General features: G+C 26.4%; 2 protein-coding genes across 3 annotated transcripts in view; both read right to left on the bottom strand.

Annotated features, from left to right (window-relative positions):
- Window positions 1–1,331, bottom strand: part of LOC106690793 (myogenesis-regulating glycosidase) — a 79,583-nt gene extending 78,252 nt beyond the window's left edge. Inside the window, exon 1 of one of the 2 annotated variants that reach the window (XM_014436373.2) lies at window positions 1,228–1,331. In XM_014436373.2, coding sequence (XP_014291859.1) covers window positions 1,228–1,230 — 3 coding nt within the window. In that variant the 5' untranslated portion in view covers window positions 1,231–1,331. The remainder of the gene's footprint in view (window positions 1–1,227) is intronic. The other variant, XM_067046527.1, reaches the window with a different exon arrangement.
- A 1,889-nt stretch (window positions 1,332–3,220) lies between these two features.
- The window catches only part of Snx27 (sorting nexin 27), a gene marked incomplete in the record, with an annotated part of 22,653 nt that continues 9,890 nt past the window's right edge, over window positions 3,221–15,983 (bottom strand). The window contains 5 exon segments of the mRNA XM_067046529.1: window positions 3,221–5,825; window positions 12,659–12,750; window positions 12,829–12,957; window positions 14,187–14,336; window positions 15,628–15,875. Of these exon segments, the coding sequence (XP_066902630.1) occupies window positions 12,682–12,750; window positions 12,829–12,957; window positions 14,187–14,336; window positions 15,628–15,875 (596 nt within the window).

A 15,983-nucleotide genomic window follows, 5' to 3' on the forward strand; every position in this document is an offset into this window, starting at 1 on the left:
ATGGATAATAAAATATTTCACTTCAACATATACTTGGTTTTGTTAAATCTGATTTCTTATGAAAAATATAAACTACAATTTTTAATTCGTATAAGAAACTTAAGAAGAAAATTTAAGTGAAAATATTGAATATTAATAACGATGGAATCACTTTTTTGAAAATGACAGGAATATAAAAAAAGTAGATTAGTAAGAAATTTTACAATTTAATCTTAAAATGGATTATATTTATTTCTTATAGTTTTTTTTTTTCATGAAATTGAAGGTTTCATATTTTTAAGTAATTTATATTGGAACAAGACGATTAATATACATTAACAAGCATGAGAGATAACGGTGTTTTAGTTAAATACAATACAATAGGTAAATTCAATTCTTAATACGTAATTTAATATATTAAAATATAGGGCACTGAGTGGAATATTTAAACATTTTATTAAGGATTCTTTGATTATTTTAAATTTTTAGCAAAAAATAAAATCATGTAATTTTAAAATGGTTAAGTTGGACTCATTTTACTAACAATGTAACTGATTTCTCCATAGTAATGTGAAAAAAGAAAAACAATGAGAACAATAAAACAATGTCAAACGAAACCTTCAAATCAAATTAATACACCTGTTTAGCGAATCCTTACCAAATCACTCAAGGACTTTTTAAATCCTACCATTTCCATTACAATTTTTCTCAGTTATTTTAAAAAGCAAGATAGTAAACTCACAACAAGTATAAAGATGTATCAGCAAGTAAAATAAGCCTATTGATTATCTCAAAATGATAAAGCATGAACCAATATAAATTGAAAATAGTAGCAAAATACCTTAAATAATTTATAGCTAAAATATTTCACAAATTTCTAGAAATAATTATGAACTAAACTAATTGAATAAAAAAATGCAAATTTCTAGGTAAGTTAACAATTGGAACAGTAGGTGTCAAATAAGTAAAAACACTAATTTATAATCTATAAAAAATATAGTTAAGCTATAAACAAAAAATCCATTTCCGAAAGAAATCTGAGATTGTAAATCCAACAAAAACTAAAGCAGTGCTAACATAAATAAATCAGAATAAACAGAACAATTTTGAGACGGTTCTACTTAAAACAACAAGATAATTTAATTGGCAAACCATAAAACAGATAACTTAGATTTGTAAAAATAAAGAAAAACAATGAGCAATTAATGGTGATTGTGAGATAAGATGAGAAATGTGATGATGACTTACCATGGTGAAAAGTGAACAACTGTATACAATGTCAACTCTATCTCAAGTAGGAGTTGAGTAATTACAGGAGGAGAGAAGTGGCATTTTGCCTCCAAGCCTAATTTATGCTACACTAAACTAAAAGAACTCACTCACTAATAGGGTATCACTCAACTAAGAGTTCAAATAACCAAACAGATATTATGTTAACATTTATTTCCATCACTCAACATATTTATAAACAATTAAATCACAAAAATGTCAATTATTCACAAAAAAAAAAATTGGTGCCTGTCTGTGCTTTCAATTTTATGAAAATAAAAAAAAAATAAACAAGATTTAAATACTTCATAAGAATTAAGGTATTTATTTCATATATTAGAGTAAAATTTCAACATAATGATGAAACTAATTACTGAAAAAATAAGTACATTTATATGTAAAAGTAAATGGATTATGGTGGAAATAATATAAAAAAGACTGAATATGAATGTGTAAGTATAAAATTTATAAATTTTAGATATGTATTTAAAGCAAATAAATAAATTGAAACTGAAACAATGACAAAGATAATGTTATTAATTTATTATAATTATTAGCAAATTTTTACTTTATCTATATCCAGTCTTGATTTGATTTGGGCCTATGGATCTTAAAATCTCATGAATTTAATATCACTTTAGGCAGTTATTTTATAATGTAAAATATTATTTTTTTTTTTACTATCAAACTTCATTATTGTTATGCATGTCATTTTTATATAGGTGTACTATTAATTTCAAGTTGGTTTAGCTAGAATCTGAATCTTACATTTGATATTAAGATAATACTAATTACATTTTGTGTATTTTATTTCATTTTTCATTAATTATTTTCTTTTAAACATACAATTGTATACCTTCTTCATTCTCTTATCTTTGTTGTAGAGTCACCTTAGAACAATAGTCCACTGGTCCCAGTCCAATGTCATTACATAATTATTTTTAAAGTTTTAAAATATTTTTAGTAAATAAATTAGATTTGTCTTCAAATACATACCTTTGAAGACAAATCTAATTTACTTACTACAAATATTTTAAAACTTTAAAAAATAATTATGTAATGACATTGGACAGATAACATTCACTGCAAAGTAACTTCCTCCAAAATCCACAACGAAACCATATGCTGTACTGGAACAGTTATTAATTACCAAACCATATGATGTACTGATATTTATTATTTCCCATATAATTTTATAATTTAAAACAAGTATACACACATTATACATGTTTTCAAAGGGGTTGTAACAGTCCAGATTTTCAGTTTCCTACACACATCATAATATACATATATGAAGGACCCAAGTGGAAAACTTAAGTTCTCCACTTCCACAAATTTTATAGTAAACAAGAAAAGTTATGGTTTCAATAAAACAAGGCTTTTAAACATGCAAATTTGCATTTAAGAATCAACTTTAGTCACAAAACATAAATTTTCCAAAAAGAAAAATGAAAGTTTTACAACTTTTAATTGAAATTAGAGGTTTTTTACGTCCACTATAAAATTTGTTCAAGAGAAGAATATGATTTTATCAATCAGACCCTTCATATACATAGGCATCGTGTATCGTGTCTAAAGGGCATAAAAGGTAATACTTTTATGTTTACAGCTATTTGATAACAACTAATATTATTTTTCAAATGTAAAGTGGAAAAAAATTAACTTTTAACTATAACAAATGTTAAAAGTTAATATTTTCTTTATTGAAACAAAAGAATTTTTAACATTGGTTTGGACTACAATGTTGAAGATGCTTCTAATTTAACAATTACATTACTTAAAACAAGATTCAAACCTCAACAGAGGAACAATAATGTATAATCTGCAAGTTACACATATTAATATTTAATAAACAGCAAGTAAATTAATTTTATTAGTGGCTTACATAAATAATATAAAGATTTAATACCATATTAAAATAAAATAAAGAAATTATTACCAATAAAAAAAAACTTCACTAAACATGCGTGTTACTAATTTATTATGAGTCCTAATTGTCTAACCTTAAAATTCTTTGAAACTAAATCACATAGGTGGCAAGAATTTAAAAGAAAATCAATTTATCTGATGCAATTTAGAGGAAAGGAAAATAAAAAGTTAAAATATATTTTTAATATGTTTATTAGATACTTCTTTAAATATAATAATTAATATAATAACTTTTATCACAAAGTAACTTCTTCCATAAGTTACAACAAAACCAAATGCTATACTATAAATATAGTACATATGTATACTTGAAATCAGAGTTGGACAAAAATTAGTTCCAATAAAACTATAGCTAAAATTGACATAGAAACAATGTTTATTTATAAATGGTTCATTAATAAATAAACATTGCATACCTAACAATTTTGGCAATAGTTTGATAGCAAATAGCCTTTGCCTGACTGCTTGAAACAATATCCTAACCATACGTAAAACCATTTCTGCTTTTAAATTGATTACATCTGAAAGTTCAATAAGCCATGGTGTATATTTTATAAATTGTAATTAAAAATAAATAAATAAATTTATGGATTCAAACAGTCATATAAGACTGAGTGAAAAATCAATGACATAGTATAATACCAATTATAATATTACAAAGTAAAATATTTTTAACAACAATGTAATATAACTATTATTAAAATATAGTCGTTGTATCAATGAAAATAAAAATATTTCAGAATAAAAAATCAGAGAGTCTCTGTCATAACAATATATTTAAAATGTAGTATATTAAGACATACATACATGCTTAAGAACCTCTACTCTGATTTTTTAATTTATAATGATTGTGATAATTGAAATTTAATTCATTGGAGGCTTGATGCCGATGACAATCAATAATATTTTGGTTAGTTTCTGGGCAAGGATACAAAAGATTTGATAAAGCCTTAACAATCAATATGTTCTATATGACTCATTAATGCAGAACATTATAATTAATAAAACATATTTATCCATAAGTCACTGGTAAAAATTCATATTATAAATTGATTAAAGCGAAAGAATAATTGATGAAGTTTATTTCGATTAAAAATAAAAAAATCACAGAATTTCTTTATTTATTTAATAACCAGATTGCTACTTCTGACTTCAGAGGCTACTCATTTATCCGATTTCAAATCTAATACCTTCGGAAAACATTTTGTAGGAATCAAGCATGTAACCGCTCCATTCAGCCAACAAAGAATCTGTACATTCTTGGTTGATATTGACACTAGACCACAGAGGCACTCTACATTTTATTAAATGATAATAGAAATAAACTTTAAAGTATTAGTAAAACCCGTTCACCTTGACAACTATTGATATATTAACACTTAGATAAATAAATCTAAATGAAGTTATTAAAAAGTTAAACTATCACCAAATCCACAATAAACAAGTTGGTGGACCATTATTCTAGATAAAACATACTAAAAATTATTTTTCCTTCATATCATTTGTTGCAACAGTAAATTAACACTAATAAATAAAATAAAATTTTCCATAGAAGTAATTATTTTCCTATGATCTTAGTTATCACGGCTCATCCTATTTTTTTTTTTTTTTTCGAGATACTATTAAAGCTCACTACTATAATTAAACATATTTAGAAATACAATAACGGCCTTCAGACCCAAAAACTAACCACTTATAACGATATCAGCTACAATAATGAAAAATATTTCATTTTAAATTAGAATTAAACCATTTTATTCCTTTAAATAGCTATAAATATCAACATGAATACAATACATACACGTAATAAATTATAAGGAATACAATTCAGTCCAATTTGTTGTATTTTTCAACAATATATCTTTATATATATAGTAAATTTATTTCGTACTGTTGAGATAAACTTTTCAATTTGAAAAGTCAACAGTTATAAGGCATAGTGCACGTTAATCTACAGTGTTCATCTAAGGCTAATACGAATAAGTCAAGAAGAATGATCATTTAGAAAACACGCAAAGAAAAAATGCATAGCCTACAATTTCTGCTTTCAAAAAATTAAGTTATAAGTAGGATAGAGCAATATATAACAAATAGTATCAAATAGCAATTATAGTAACAGTTTTTGAAAAATTTATTACAAACTAACAACTACATAAATGGCATTCCAAATATGGCACCAGTGAAATAGAAAAAATAAATTGATATTCTTATAATAAAAAGAATAAAGGTTTTATAGGTTATGTTTCCCTATTAATTTTAGACTACTTAATTAAATCATGTAGAGCAAATAATTATTTAAGTTTTTTTTCTAATTTTATTAAACATTTCCGGGATAGATTAAATAAAATTTTCTGTTCAAAGATAGCAAAAAGAAAACTTAGGGATTTTTTAAAAATCTTCAGTATGAACAATAATTAAATATTTTAATATACTAAACTCTTACATTTCTATTATTAGTAAATGAATTTTTTCATCACTATTTTATTTAATGTTTAGGCTACAATTGATGTAACATATTCAATGTTCCCCCACTTTTAATTAGTCTAAATTGGTCGACTGTGGTGAATTAACATGAAATAAATGAGTGGCTACTAATTATATAACAACCGGGAAAGGCAAAGGTAAAAGATGCATTTCAAGTTCCCCATCTGAAAAGAAATAGTATATCTATAATACAATTAATTTCTACATTAATTAACAGCACAAACTTCGATCAAAGAAGAAGAGATATAAAACAAGTTGCTATAGTTCAAAAACTTAAGCAGCAAATGACATGACCCTGTCAGTTCTAAGAACACAATCACAACAGTTGAGATAGGCCAGGCTATCCAACATGTTCAAGGGCACAACTGTAGCAATTACCTGCTATATTATATTATATACAATATAATATAACAAAATGAATATTGTATTTAATATAATTTTAGCAATTTTGGCATTTTTTATTAAGAATCCTTAGTAGTAATTAAAAATGAAAATATCATTTGATTATAAAGATTAACATAACCTATAAGAATTACACTCGATGTCTGTCTTTTTTTATGAGGCCTTTAATAAATTTCTTTTACCGTTGCACAAAGTTATGAAGAGAATTTTGTTAACAAAAAAAAGAAAATTAATTCTTGAAGAATGGTCAAATATTGATTTAAATTCAACCACAATTATCAATTAAAGTAAGGTTGATTCATTAAATATATTAAATAATTATAAATTAGAAAGAAAAAATATATAAAGATAAATAAAATGAACTAAACTGAGGGAACGTTTTGATAACATATATTAAAATATTAATGCAAAATGTGTAATATTACAGGATATTATTCAATACCAGATTTATTTACTTGTAATTTAATTTCAAATCTGTCAAAATGAGGTGTTCTAAAATCTAGAGTTAAAATCAATTATGTATAATAATTATAAATTGTAAAATTATAAACATGTACAATTATTATAAATTGTAGGTGTTCTAAGTTTCTTTAGAAATATTTGAGAACAAAAAATATTATCCCATTTGCATTTATAATATATTAAACCTATTAATGTTTTTAAAACTTAGTTTTAAAATAAAAAACACGAGTTATTCCATATAATGAAAAGAACAACCAAATAAACACAATCCATGAAACAAAATGTAGGTATAAATAGGTCATACGATGTTCCAACCTACAAAACCTTGATAAAACTAGTATAAAGTTAGTACAGTGCCATAACAGAAAAAGTCATTAGTGGCTAATTTTTTTTTTGGCTATGAATAATGGAAAAGAAAAAAATCTAAACGTTCTTTAGGCCATTCAAAATACCAGTACAGACAAGTTCATTGTTCATTAGGGTATGGCTTTATAACTGTAATTATTGCTCTAATCGTAATAACAAATTAAGCGAAATAACATTTTAATGAGACCAACTGTATACAAAAATATCAAACAATAAACAAAAGGGGAAAATGGACGGTTACAGTATCAATATGGAAAAGAAAACAAAATATAAATCGATAAATTAATCATAAATAAATCCAATTCAACAGTTTTTAATACTAAATATTCATTTAAGTCTTAAGATAAGTTAAGAATTATAAGACATACTAAAATACAATATACATAAAAAGGAAAATACAACACAGCCAATCTATTACATGTCACGATAATCTTTCATTTAGGCAAGGCAATTCAATTTCCACTAATTATGAGATAATTGAGTTATTTAGACAATAGAGAGAACAAAGGTAAATATAATCAATTTATATCATTAGCTAAGACAATGATAAATTTTAAAATAATTATGAACTGTAATACCCTTTCTTTTCTCTAACAATATTAAAAACATGGCATTAGTTCCATCATTAAGATTAATAAATAAATTTTAATTAATTGTAGTACTGCCATCATAAAGGCAATAATGGATCATGGCAAAGCAATAATTTCAAAGTTTACATTAAGTAACAAATAAATATAATGAAGAAATATCAAATGCAACTGATCAAACTTTCAATTTGAATAGGAACATATATGTGGTTGCAGCACTTGACATGTTAGTTTGGGGGGATGAAAATAATACAATCACAATTCAGTAATTAATAATAAGTAAATTGAGCATAACTGTAATTTTGAAGAGAAAGCATTTGGCATTAATTTTTTTTATTTTTCAATTTTGATAAATGAGCTATGCGAAATCTAAAAATTGAAATTCTTGATTAACTTCATCAAATCAGTGGCCCCTTTTCAAGATCTTCATTATCTCAGGATAAAAAGGATGGCTTAAAAATTGATAATTCAATACAAAGGACCATTAATGAATTTGTTTCTTTTCAGACTTTTTGTAAAAAGGGGATGAAAAAGGTATTGATAAAAAGATTCATCCAGAAGCCGAACTTAAATTAATTATTGAAATTACAATCATCCATGTTTTATTAATTCCTTCCTGAAGGGCTGTCCATAGCTCAAGTGGTTAAGGTGCAGGTCATAGCAACCTGAAACCGAATTTTGTGGCGGTCCAACGAAATGAAAAACTTAACCTCCCACCATGGTTAGAATAGGTTGGTCACTTCAAAATCCCCCTCCCCATATGTCAGAAATGGCCAGGAAGGGGGTCATAAAAAAAAAAAAAAAAATGGAAAAGTTATAAAATAATCTAGAATGTGGTACAAGCTTATTGAGAATGAAGTTATGATTAATGGCAATAATAAATCAATGATGTTATGCATATACCTAATGGTAAAAAAAATCAATTGTCTCTTACACATACTAGATTAATTGTAATACTTTTAATAAATTTAGTTTAAAAGTAATACTTGCATTATTAATATTTTCATGATACTAGTTCTCCTTAATGGAAAATATCACCTACATTAAAAGGCTACAGGCAGTGGTCTTGTAAAATCTACACCTCCTACACTCATTGATATGTTGATAAATTTACAATAAAACAATTAAATAAATTAAGAAGATTCAATATATATTTTTTTAATGTTTAAAGACAGATTTTTAAAACTTTTAAAATCTCTTTTAGCTACTAATTGGTTCTTTAAAATGAATCTATAACTAATAGAGTTGCTCAGAAATTAAAATGATTTGAGTCTAAAAATTGAGAAAATTAATGATTTTTAACATAATAAATTTTGGAAATAACTTATTAATTAAACATCAACAAATAAAAGTAGATAGGAGCAGGACACAAAAAACTGAAATGCACACGTACCTTCTGCTCTTAACCACTAATGCTAAATTATAATAATGGTTAAGAGCAGCATTTAAACTTTATCATTGTTATTATTTTTTGTTATAAAATCAATATTGAAAATAATGACAATAATTTTATAGAGTAAGTCATCAAATCAGCTGAAAGACTCAAATATATGTAGGTTAAGTAAAAGAAAGAACTAACAATTTAACAGCTATGAAAGTAAGAAAACATTTAACAGACTGGAAAAACCACACTGTACAAGCGCCACCAAGTTTGAGGATAAACAAACACGTATTGAAAGAAACATTTTACTTGGAAGTTTTTCATTACTTTTTACTACCTTTTGGGACTTTATATGTTAGATATTAATTTTTCAAAAATATTTGCCTTCAAACGGCAATATTATATGATTCCGGAAAAACATTTATTCTTATAGTTTGTTAGAAAATTTTTTTATAGCTCATATTTATCAATTTTCTATTACTTCCAACAATGAGAGATGGTTAGTTATTTCAAATAATCAAAAATAAAGGTATTTCAAAGGAAGCCATTTTGAAAGTTCGACATTTGCGACCAATCAAACTATTTTAATGAGGATAAGACCGAGCTGATATTAAACACGATTGTATATTTATATACCGGATATAATCAAAATATTCAGTTTTTTTGAGAACATGGTCAAAAAATTTAAAATCGATTATATAAAATGGCAAGTTGATTTTAACCAAAAGTTGCATTCCATTGGAAACATCCCAAGCATAAATTGCCTTAAATAAGTCATTTCAGATTCATAAACTGAAAAATAACACTAAAACTTTTTTTTTTTAGCGAGTCTGTTTAAATACATTTTAAGAGACTTTGTTATAAGATTTTCCAGCGATCACAAAACATGTATGTCCATTGAAAACTAACATTTAAATTTTTTTTACTATAGCAATAATTCCCCTTATTATGTATTCCATACACAAGTAATTAAAAATAAAAATAATATAACAGCATTATAAGCTTTAAAAAAACTATAAAATTATTTACGTATATTAATTTTTTTTTATAGGTGCTGTAGCGATGAAGATCTTTGGTTGCACAATGTGGTCTTCTTAGAAACATTACTTGTGGGATGGTCTGGCAATGGTCACCTAATCTCAATTTGCTACAAACCATAATTTACATGTTGCAGCAGCTGTCTCCCATCTCCCATAGTTTCTCATCCAGTACCTACTGAGACAATTAAGCAATATCCTTCCCATAAATATTACAGTACTCAGGCCCAAGGGTATTGACCAACTGGTTTAGATCCACAGATTAGGTCTGTTCGGGGTCAGCAGGCACATGAGGACCTATATTTCTTTCCTTGAAGCAAACCATCCATGGACTAAACTCTGGGAAGCTTTTGATATCCTAAAAGACCACAAAGTGATTCCTAATTAAGGTACAACATAGGGTAGAATCATTATTACTATGCCGTCAGTCTAAGCTGCCTCGAGAAGGCTGACGAGTTTCAAATCAAGGGAGGAGGGGAGAGTGGATCAATTGCCTAGGGAAGAAAAGTTCTTTGATTAAAAAATGGTAAAAACTGTAGAGTACTTAAAAATATTATATATATATACCAATAAAATTTATGACGATTTGGAAACATGAAAAACAGACAAAATCACATTGACCTCTGAGCAGCTCATTTTGTTCTTTTTTTAAATTAAAAAAATATTCCTAAACACAGCATATTGATAGGCTGAAAAATAGCAGTTGGGTTCAATATAAATTTTGACTTAAAATAAACCACTACTACTTTTTCGGTCAAATAGGGTATGGCAACATTACAGTGCATTGTTAAAGTTTTCAGTTTTTTTTTTTTAAGGATGAAAAACAATTAAACAAAGTTATCTTTCTAGACACAAAATTATTAATTTTTAATAACCATGATAAAATCACAGCTGACAGTAAAGTGTAAAATTAATAAAATAATATTATCTGAAATTAAAATTTGGAACAATTATAGGCAGAGTTTCATAAAACAGTTTGAAACTATTGAATATAAACTAAAATATAATTTTCCAGTACTATAGGAGAGGATAAAATTATAACATTCTAACCTATGATCTGATCAGAATGCAATACTGATGATAAGGGAATACTAGATTTTTAACTAATGGCCGTACCAGTAGGTGATGTGGTCAGCTACATGCTGACTGTCAGGTTTTCTGGACAACTTAGTGGACTCTAAGCGCTCAAAGAGAATCACCCAAGTCGATCAACAGCTATTAGAACAGAAAATAAGTTATTAACTATACCTGCTAACCCATGCCGCGTAGCTTCCAAATTTAAAAACGTAAAAAGTCATCTTAAAAATCTATAACAAAATAAAAAAAAAACAAGCAAAAATTATTTAGTTTTTAATATTTGATAATAGATCAAACAATGAACTTAATAATTTATTCAAATAATATAAATAAAAATAAAACATTAAGGAACATTATGATTAACATGAGAAAAATAACAGGAAAGGGTAAAACATTTCACTGGCCATCATTTTTCAGCAAATATTTAAAATAGTAATTTAAATTACTGTTTTTTTTTTTTTCACTTAAATCTTCTATAGATGAACCACTAGTACTCCACATTACAATCAATGCAATATTTTCATAATACAGAGTTTTTAAGAATTTAACATCAGGAACTTAATCCAAATAACATATATATATGTATAATTAAACAATGTTATAGTATAGTCGATACTAAAAACATTGCAGAGAAGTTACAATGTCTTGTAGTTAAATATATAAACAAGTGAGCAAACATCTTAACTTTATATTATAAAAAGACTGTAATATTGTGATAATTCATAACAATATTTTGGATAGTAAAAATAATACTAAGATAAAAGAAAGGCGTACTTTAAATTTTAAAGAACTAATGTATAGGTGGTTTAAATGATATATTTAATGGTTCTGGAGATATTTTCTAAAACAAAACCATGAAAGATATGCTATAAATGAAATCGTTTAAAAATATATTAAATATTAATAAAATAGATTATATCAAATAATAAAACTTAACTAATGACAAATATTCATAATGAATACACATGTTTATAATAATGATGCTGAAATTATAAAGCAAAAGGAAAACAAATGTTCACCTTTGTTTTCCAAATGGCAACATAATAATAATTAATAAACTGCTATCAATTTGATTATTTTAAAATAACAACGTTAAGTTTCATGAAATCAAAGTAATTTTAAATTATAATAAATAATCAGACAACGTTAGTAGAAAAAATATATGAACAATTAGATCATTTTACTAAAAAAAAAAAAAAAATCTTCCATAAACAGGTTCAATAGATATGCATTAAAAAAAAAAAAAAAGAAAGAAACTAATACCTATCTACAGATACACTATATAATACTAAGTACATATATCACCGTAAATAAAGTATGTATGATAATTCTTTTAAATATAAATATAGTAAATAGTTGAATACATCATGAACTAATATCGTCAGTCCATCTCGTATATAAAAATATCTATACAGTAATTAAAGTAACAAATCTCGATAGTAAATTGAAATTACTTAATTTAAGTACAGGTTTAAAAAAAAAAAAATAGAAAAAAGGAAAGATAAAATACATGACTTAAGAAAGAATAATTTTGTAATAGCATACCTTCTGGATGGTACATTTTTACTTTATTCGCTCGGAAGCAATTTTTTTGAACCTTTTATACATTGTGTGAAAAGAAGAAATTGAAAAAAAATTCGTCTATTCTACACATTCTAACCAAAAATTATTTACAAATAACCAACCAAGCCTATATTCTGGAAATTTATCATTCACCAGTTTCGGACCATTCTCTTTCCTCCTGTATCCTTTCAAAGCAGTCAAACATGAAGGTAAACTGAAAAATTAAAAAAAATTAGAAAGAGAACTAATAATAAAAAAAATGCAGCACAATATATGATATAATGATACGTACATAAGGTGTTAAAATTTTAACCCATCTAGTATTTTTTTCTCCCTTCTGATATTGAAAGCTGAAAGACATTCCTTCCTCGTCAACTTCCCACTGTTTCATTGTAGTCCAAGGAAATTCAATTACTTGAGACTAAAAAGTACATGAATAGAATTTTTTTTAAACATTAAAACCAATAGAAATAAATAAAATTACACAAAGGTGCATATAGGTTCAAAGGTGCAATGGTTCTATTAGGTTTAGCCAATGGAAAAAGAAATGGACAGAAGAATCCCGATTCTTTGAATCTTTAAGAGTAAGTAAGAACTTCATTGGGAAATAATGGAAGATCGCTGACAGCGGTCAAAGAAAAACTCAAATAGTGATTAAATTATTTATATTGAACCAACGTTGGTTCAATAAACGTAAATATATATGTATATATGTTTGTGAGTGTGTATAAGTTGATCTACATTTATATAAAATTAATAGTATATATATTAAATATACATTGGCTCAATATAAATAGTTTAATCACTATTTGAGTTTTCCTTTGACTGCACCCGGATCATCTTCCTTTTATTTTTCATTAGGAAAGGTGTTAAGATATTTCACATACCTCAATTATAAATATAAATACTACTAATATCAGCACAGCAGAGGGGATACATTTTTTTTTTGTTATTACATTGAGAAATATAATTGGCAATCAAACAAATATATGAGTTAATTGTATTAAAATATTAGAGGCATGGTCCCCTTCAGATCCCTCCTCCAATATCCTGTGTCCTCTTATCTTACCTAACTTATTTTACCTAGAAAACATTTACAAATAACTAGTAAAACAGTCAATGGAAAAATTTACTTATTGTAAAATTAGGAATCTGTGATGGAGTCTTTATTCTCCAACTATACCTAACCATACAACATTAAATCTTTCAAGAAGATTATAATACCAAAAATAATTAGAATGAATCTAATACAGCGATAGGCCAGTTGAGCCCTGCTAATTCCAGAATTAGCAGCACGGAGAAGGTTAGAAAATTAAAGGTACCCTCAACAGATAGACCATATGCTACTGCTATGACTGAGAAAATCAAATCTGAATTTCCAAGATTGTTATGATTAGGGGGCATACTCTACACACCAATCTCTATAATGTTGATATGACTCTGCTTGTAAATTATGTATGAAGACAAATTCTTATAGAGCACTTTTAGATTTGATATGTCCTAATTGTCAAATACCAACAATTTTTTGGAATTTGTATTCAATTCAATTGGAAAACCAAGCAAACCTATTAATGTCATATTAAATTCATGGTTAACTATAAACCATAAGAAAACAATAAAATTTAAAATATTAATTTTGATTATATATACCTCTGGTGTTCCATCAATTTTGCAGGCATGTAACTTAAAAGAATGGAAACCCACTGAAGCTATAACATGACCTTCCTTCCTGCAATCACAGCCACAATGAGGAAAAACAATTTCACCATATCCTCCTAATTCTCTTGCTAAGCTGAGGTACTGCAAAAGAATGAAACAATAAAATTAACCTTGGCCTATAAGCAACAATCATATTTATAGAATTTATGCATAATTGAACAAATCATGTAACTTAAAAATTGAGATTTCAAGGTAAGCTACCAAATATTTATAAATTATTAATAATTTTGAAGAAAAGTAAAAAAAAAAAAATAAGATATTTAACTTGATCTTTGTCATGATATTCCCTAAAACATTGAACTCATTTCTGTCAGAGAGCAACCTGTTGCTCGACTACGTGACCATATCTGTATAAAAATCTGCCTTAGTCGGCCTTGCGGGTGCTTTCTTCCTGGTTCAGCCTCAATCAACCATTTGATCTTCCTCTCATGGCCTATTCTATTCAAATGAACAAACCATTTCAGTTGGCACTGCTTCACTATCTCTCCAACTGGCAATACCTCGATGTTTTTCTGGATACCTTCATTACACACTTTCTGCCTTCAGGATTTTCCTATCTATTCTGGTCTATTGAAGCGAAAAAATTAGATTGCCAAAGAGGAAAAATCGTTACATCATCAGTGGCACATCAATTTAAAAACAAAATTTTAACACTAAAAATATTTTTAGAATAGTTAATCAAATTTAAGAAATTTGATTTTTTAATTATTTTTCTCAAGCAATAATATAAAATTTAGCTTTGTTTGAAAGTTGATAACATCTTTTTCAAGATGTTTCTGACCGTATATATAAGTATTTTTAACCAGGTTCTAAGGCAAAGAGCAAATAGGGTGTTTATAAAACATATGATTATATTAAATGTATTGTACATAAAGGAAGAAGAAAAATAGTTGACCGTATGAAGTAGATAGTCCGAGTGGCGGTCAATTTAAGTATCAAAATAGTAACAGAAACAATAAATAGTTTTTTGTTACTAGTAAGAACATGAACTATCTTCCTCCAATCAATTGTACCTAAAGGTGAATTAATAAATCGATTTGAATATTGATGACAAACAAATATGTGTGAATAGCATATATGTATGAATCTTAATAAGATACAATTTTACATAAGTAACAAATCAGAAAAAATCTGTGACAAAAATTAAGTCAATTGTTATTGAAACATCCGTATAAAATATTTGATCTTTTACCAAAAGCAATAAAATATTGTTCACTTGAAACTAATATGTATAGTAAACCATAAAAATTGTCTCAACTTAATAATTTTTATTTTGTAATCTTAATCTGCAAAAAATTGAAAATCGCACCATCTAATGACATTTGGAGAAAGTAGCAAACACTGATACACTTCAAGCTGTATGACAAATTACCTCATTCTTCCTTGATGCATCCTGTAGTGCCTTAAGCTGGTACAGCCTATCAGTAGTAATTACGTGACCTCTGTCAACAGCATCCACAGCGAGCCAGAAAAACCACAGCAGAGCATGGTCATCTTTCACAGACATTTCAACAGAAGGTGAAAATAACCACCTTCTAATACAGAGGCACGTAGAACTTGCTGTACTATAATTTTGTATGTATAGACTATGAGGGTATTCAGTGGGCTGAAGTTTCCTTTCTAGAAAAAAAAAATTATAATGTACTTTTAGAAAAATATCATATTTGATATAAACTTTTTACCAGTAATTAATTAGCAAATAAGGGATATATATATAATTAAAAAAAC

Source organism: Halyomorpha halys, unplaced genomic scaffold (assembly GCF_000696795.3).
Source record: "Halyomorpha halys isolate HHAL.00 unplaced genomic scaffold, Hhal_1.1 Scaffold51.1, whole genome shotgun sequence".
Classification (NCBI taxonomy): Eukaryota; Metazoa; Arthropoda; class Insecta; order Hemiptera; family Pentatomidae; genus Halyomorpha; species Halyomorpha halys.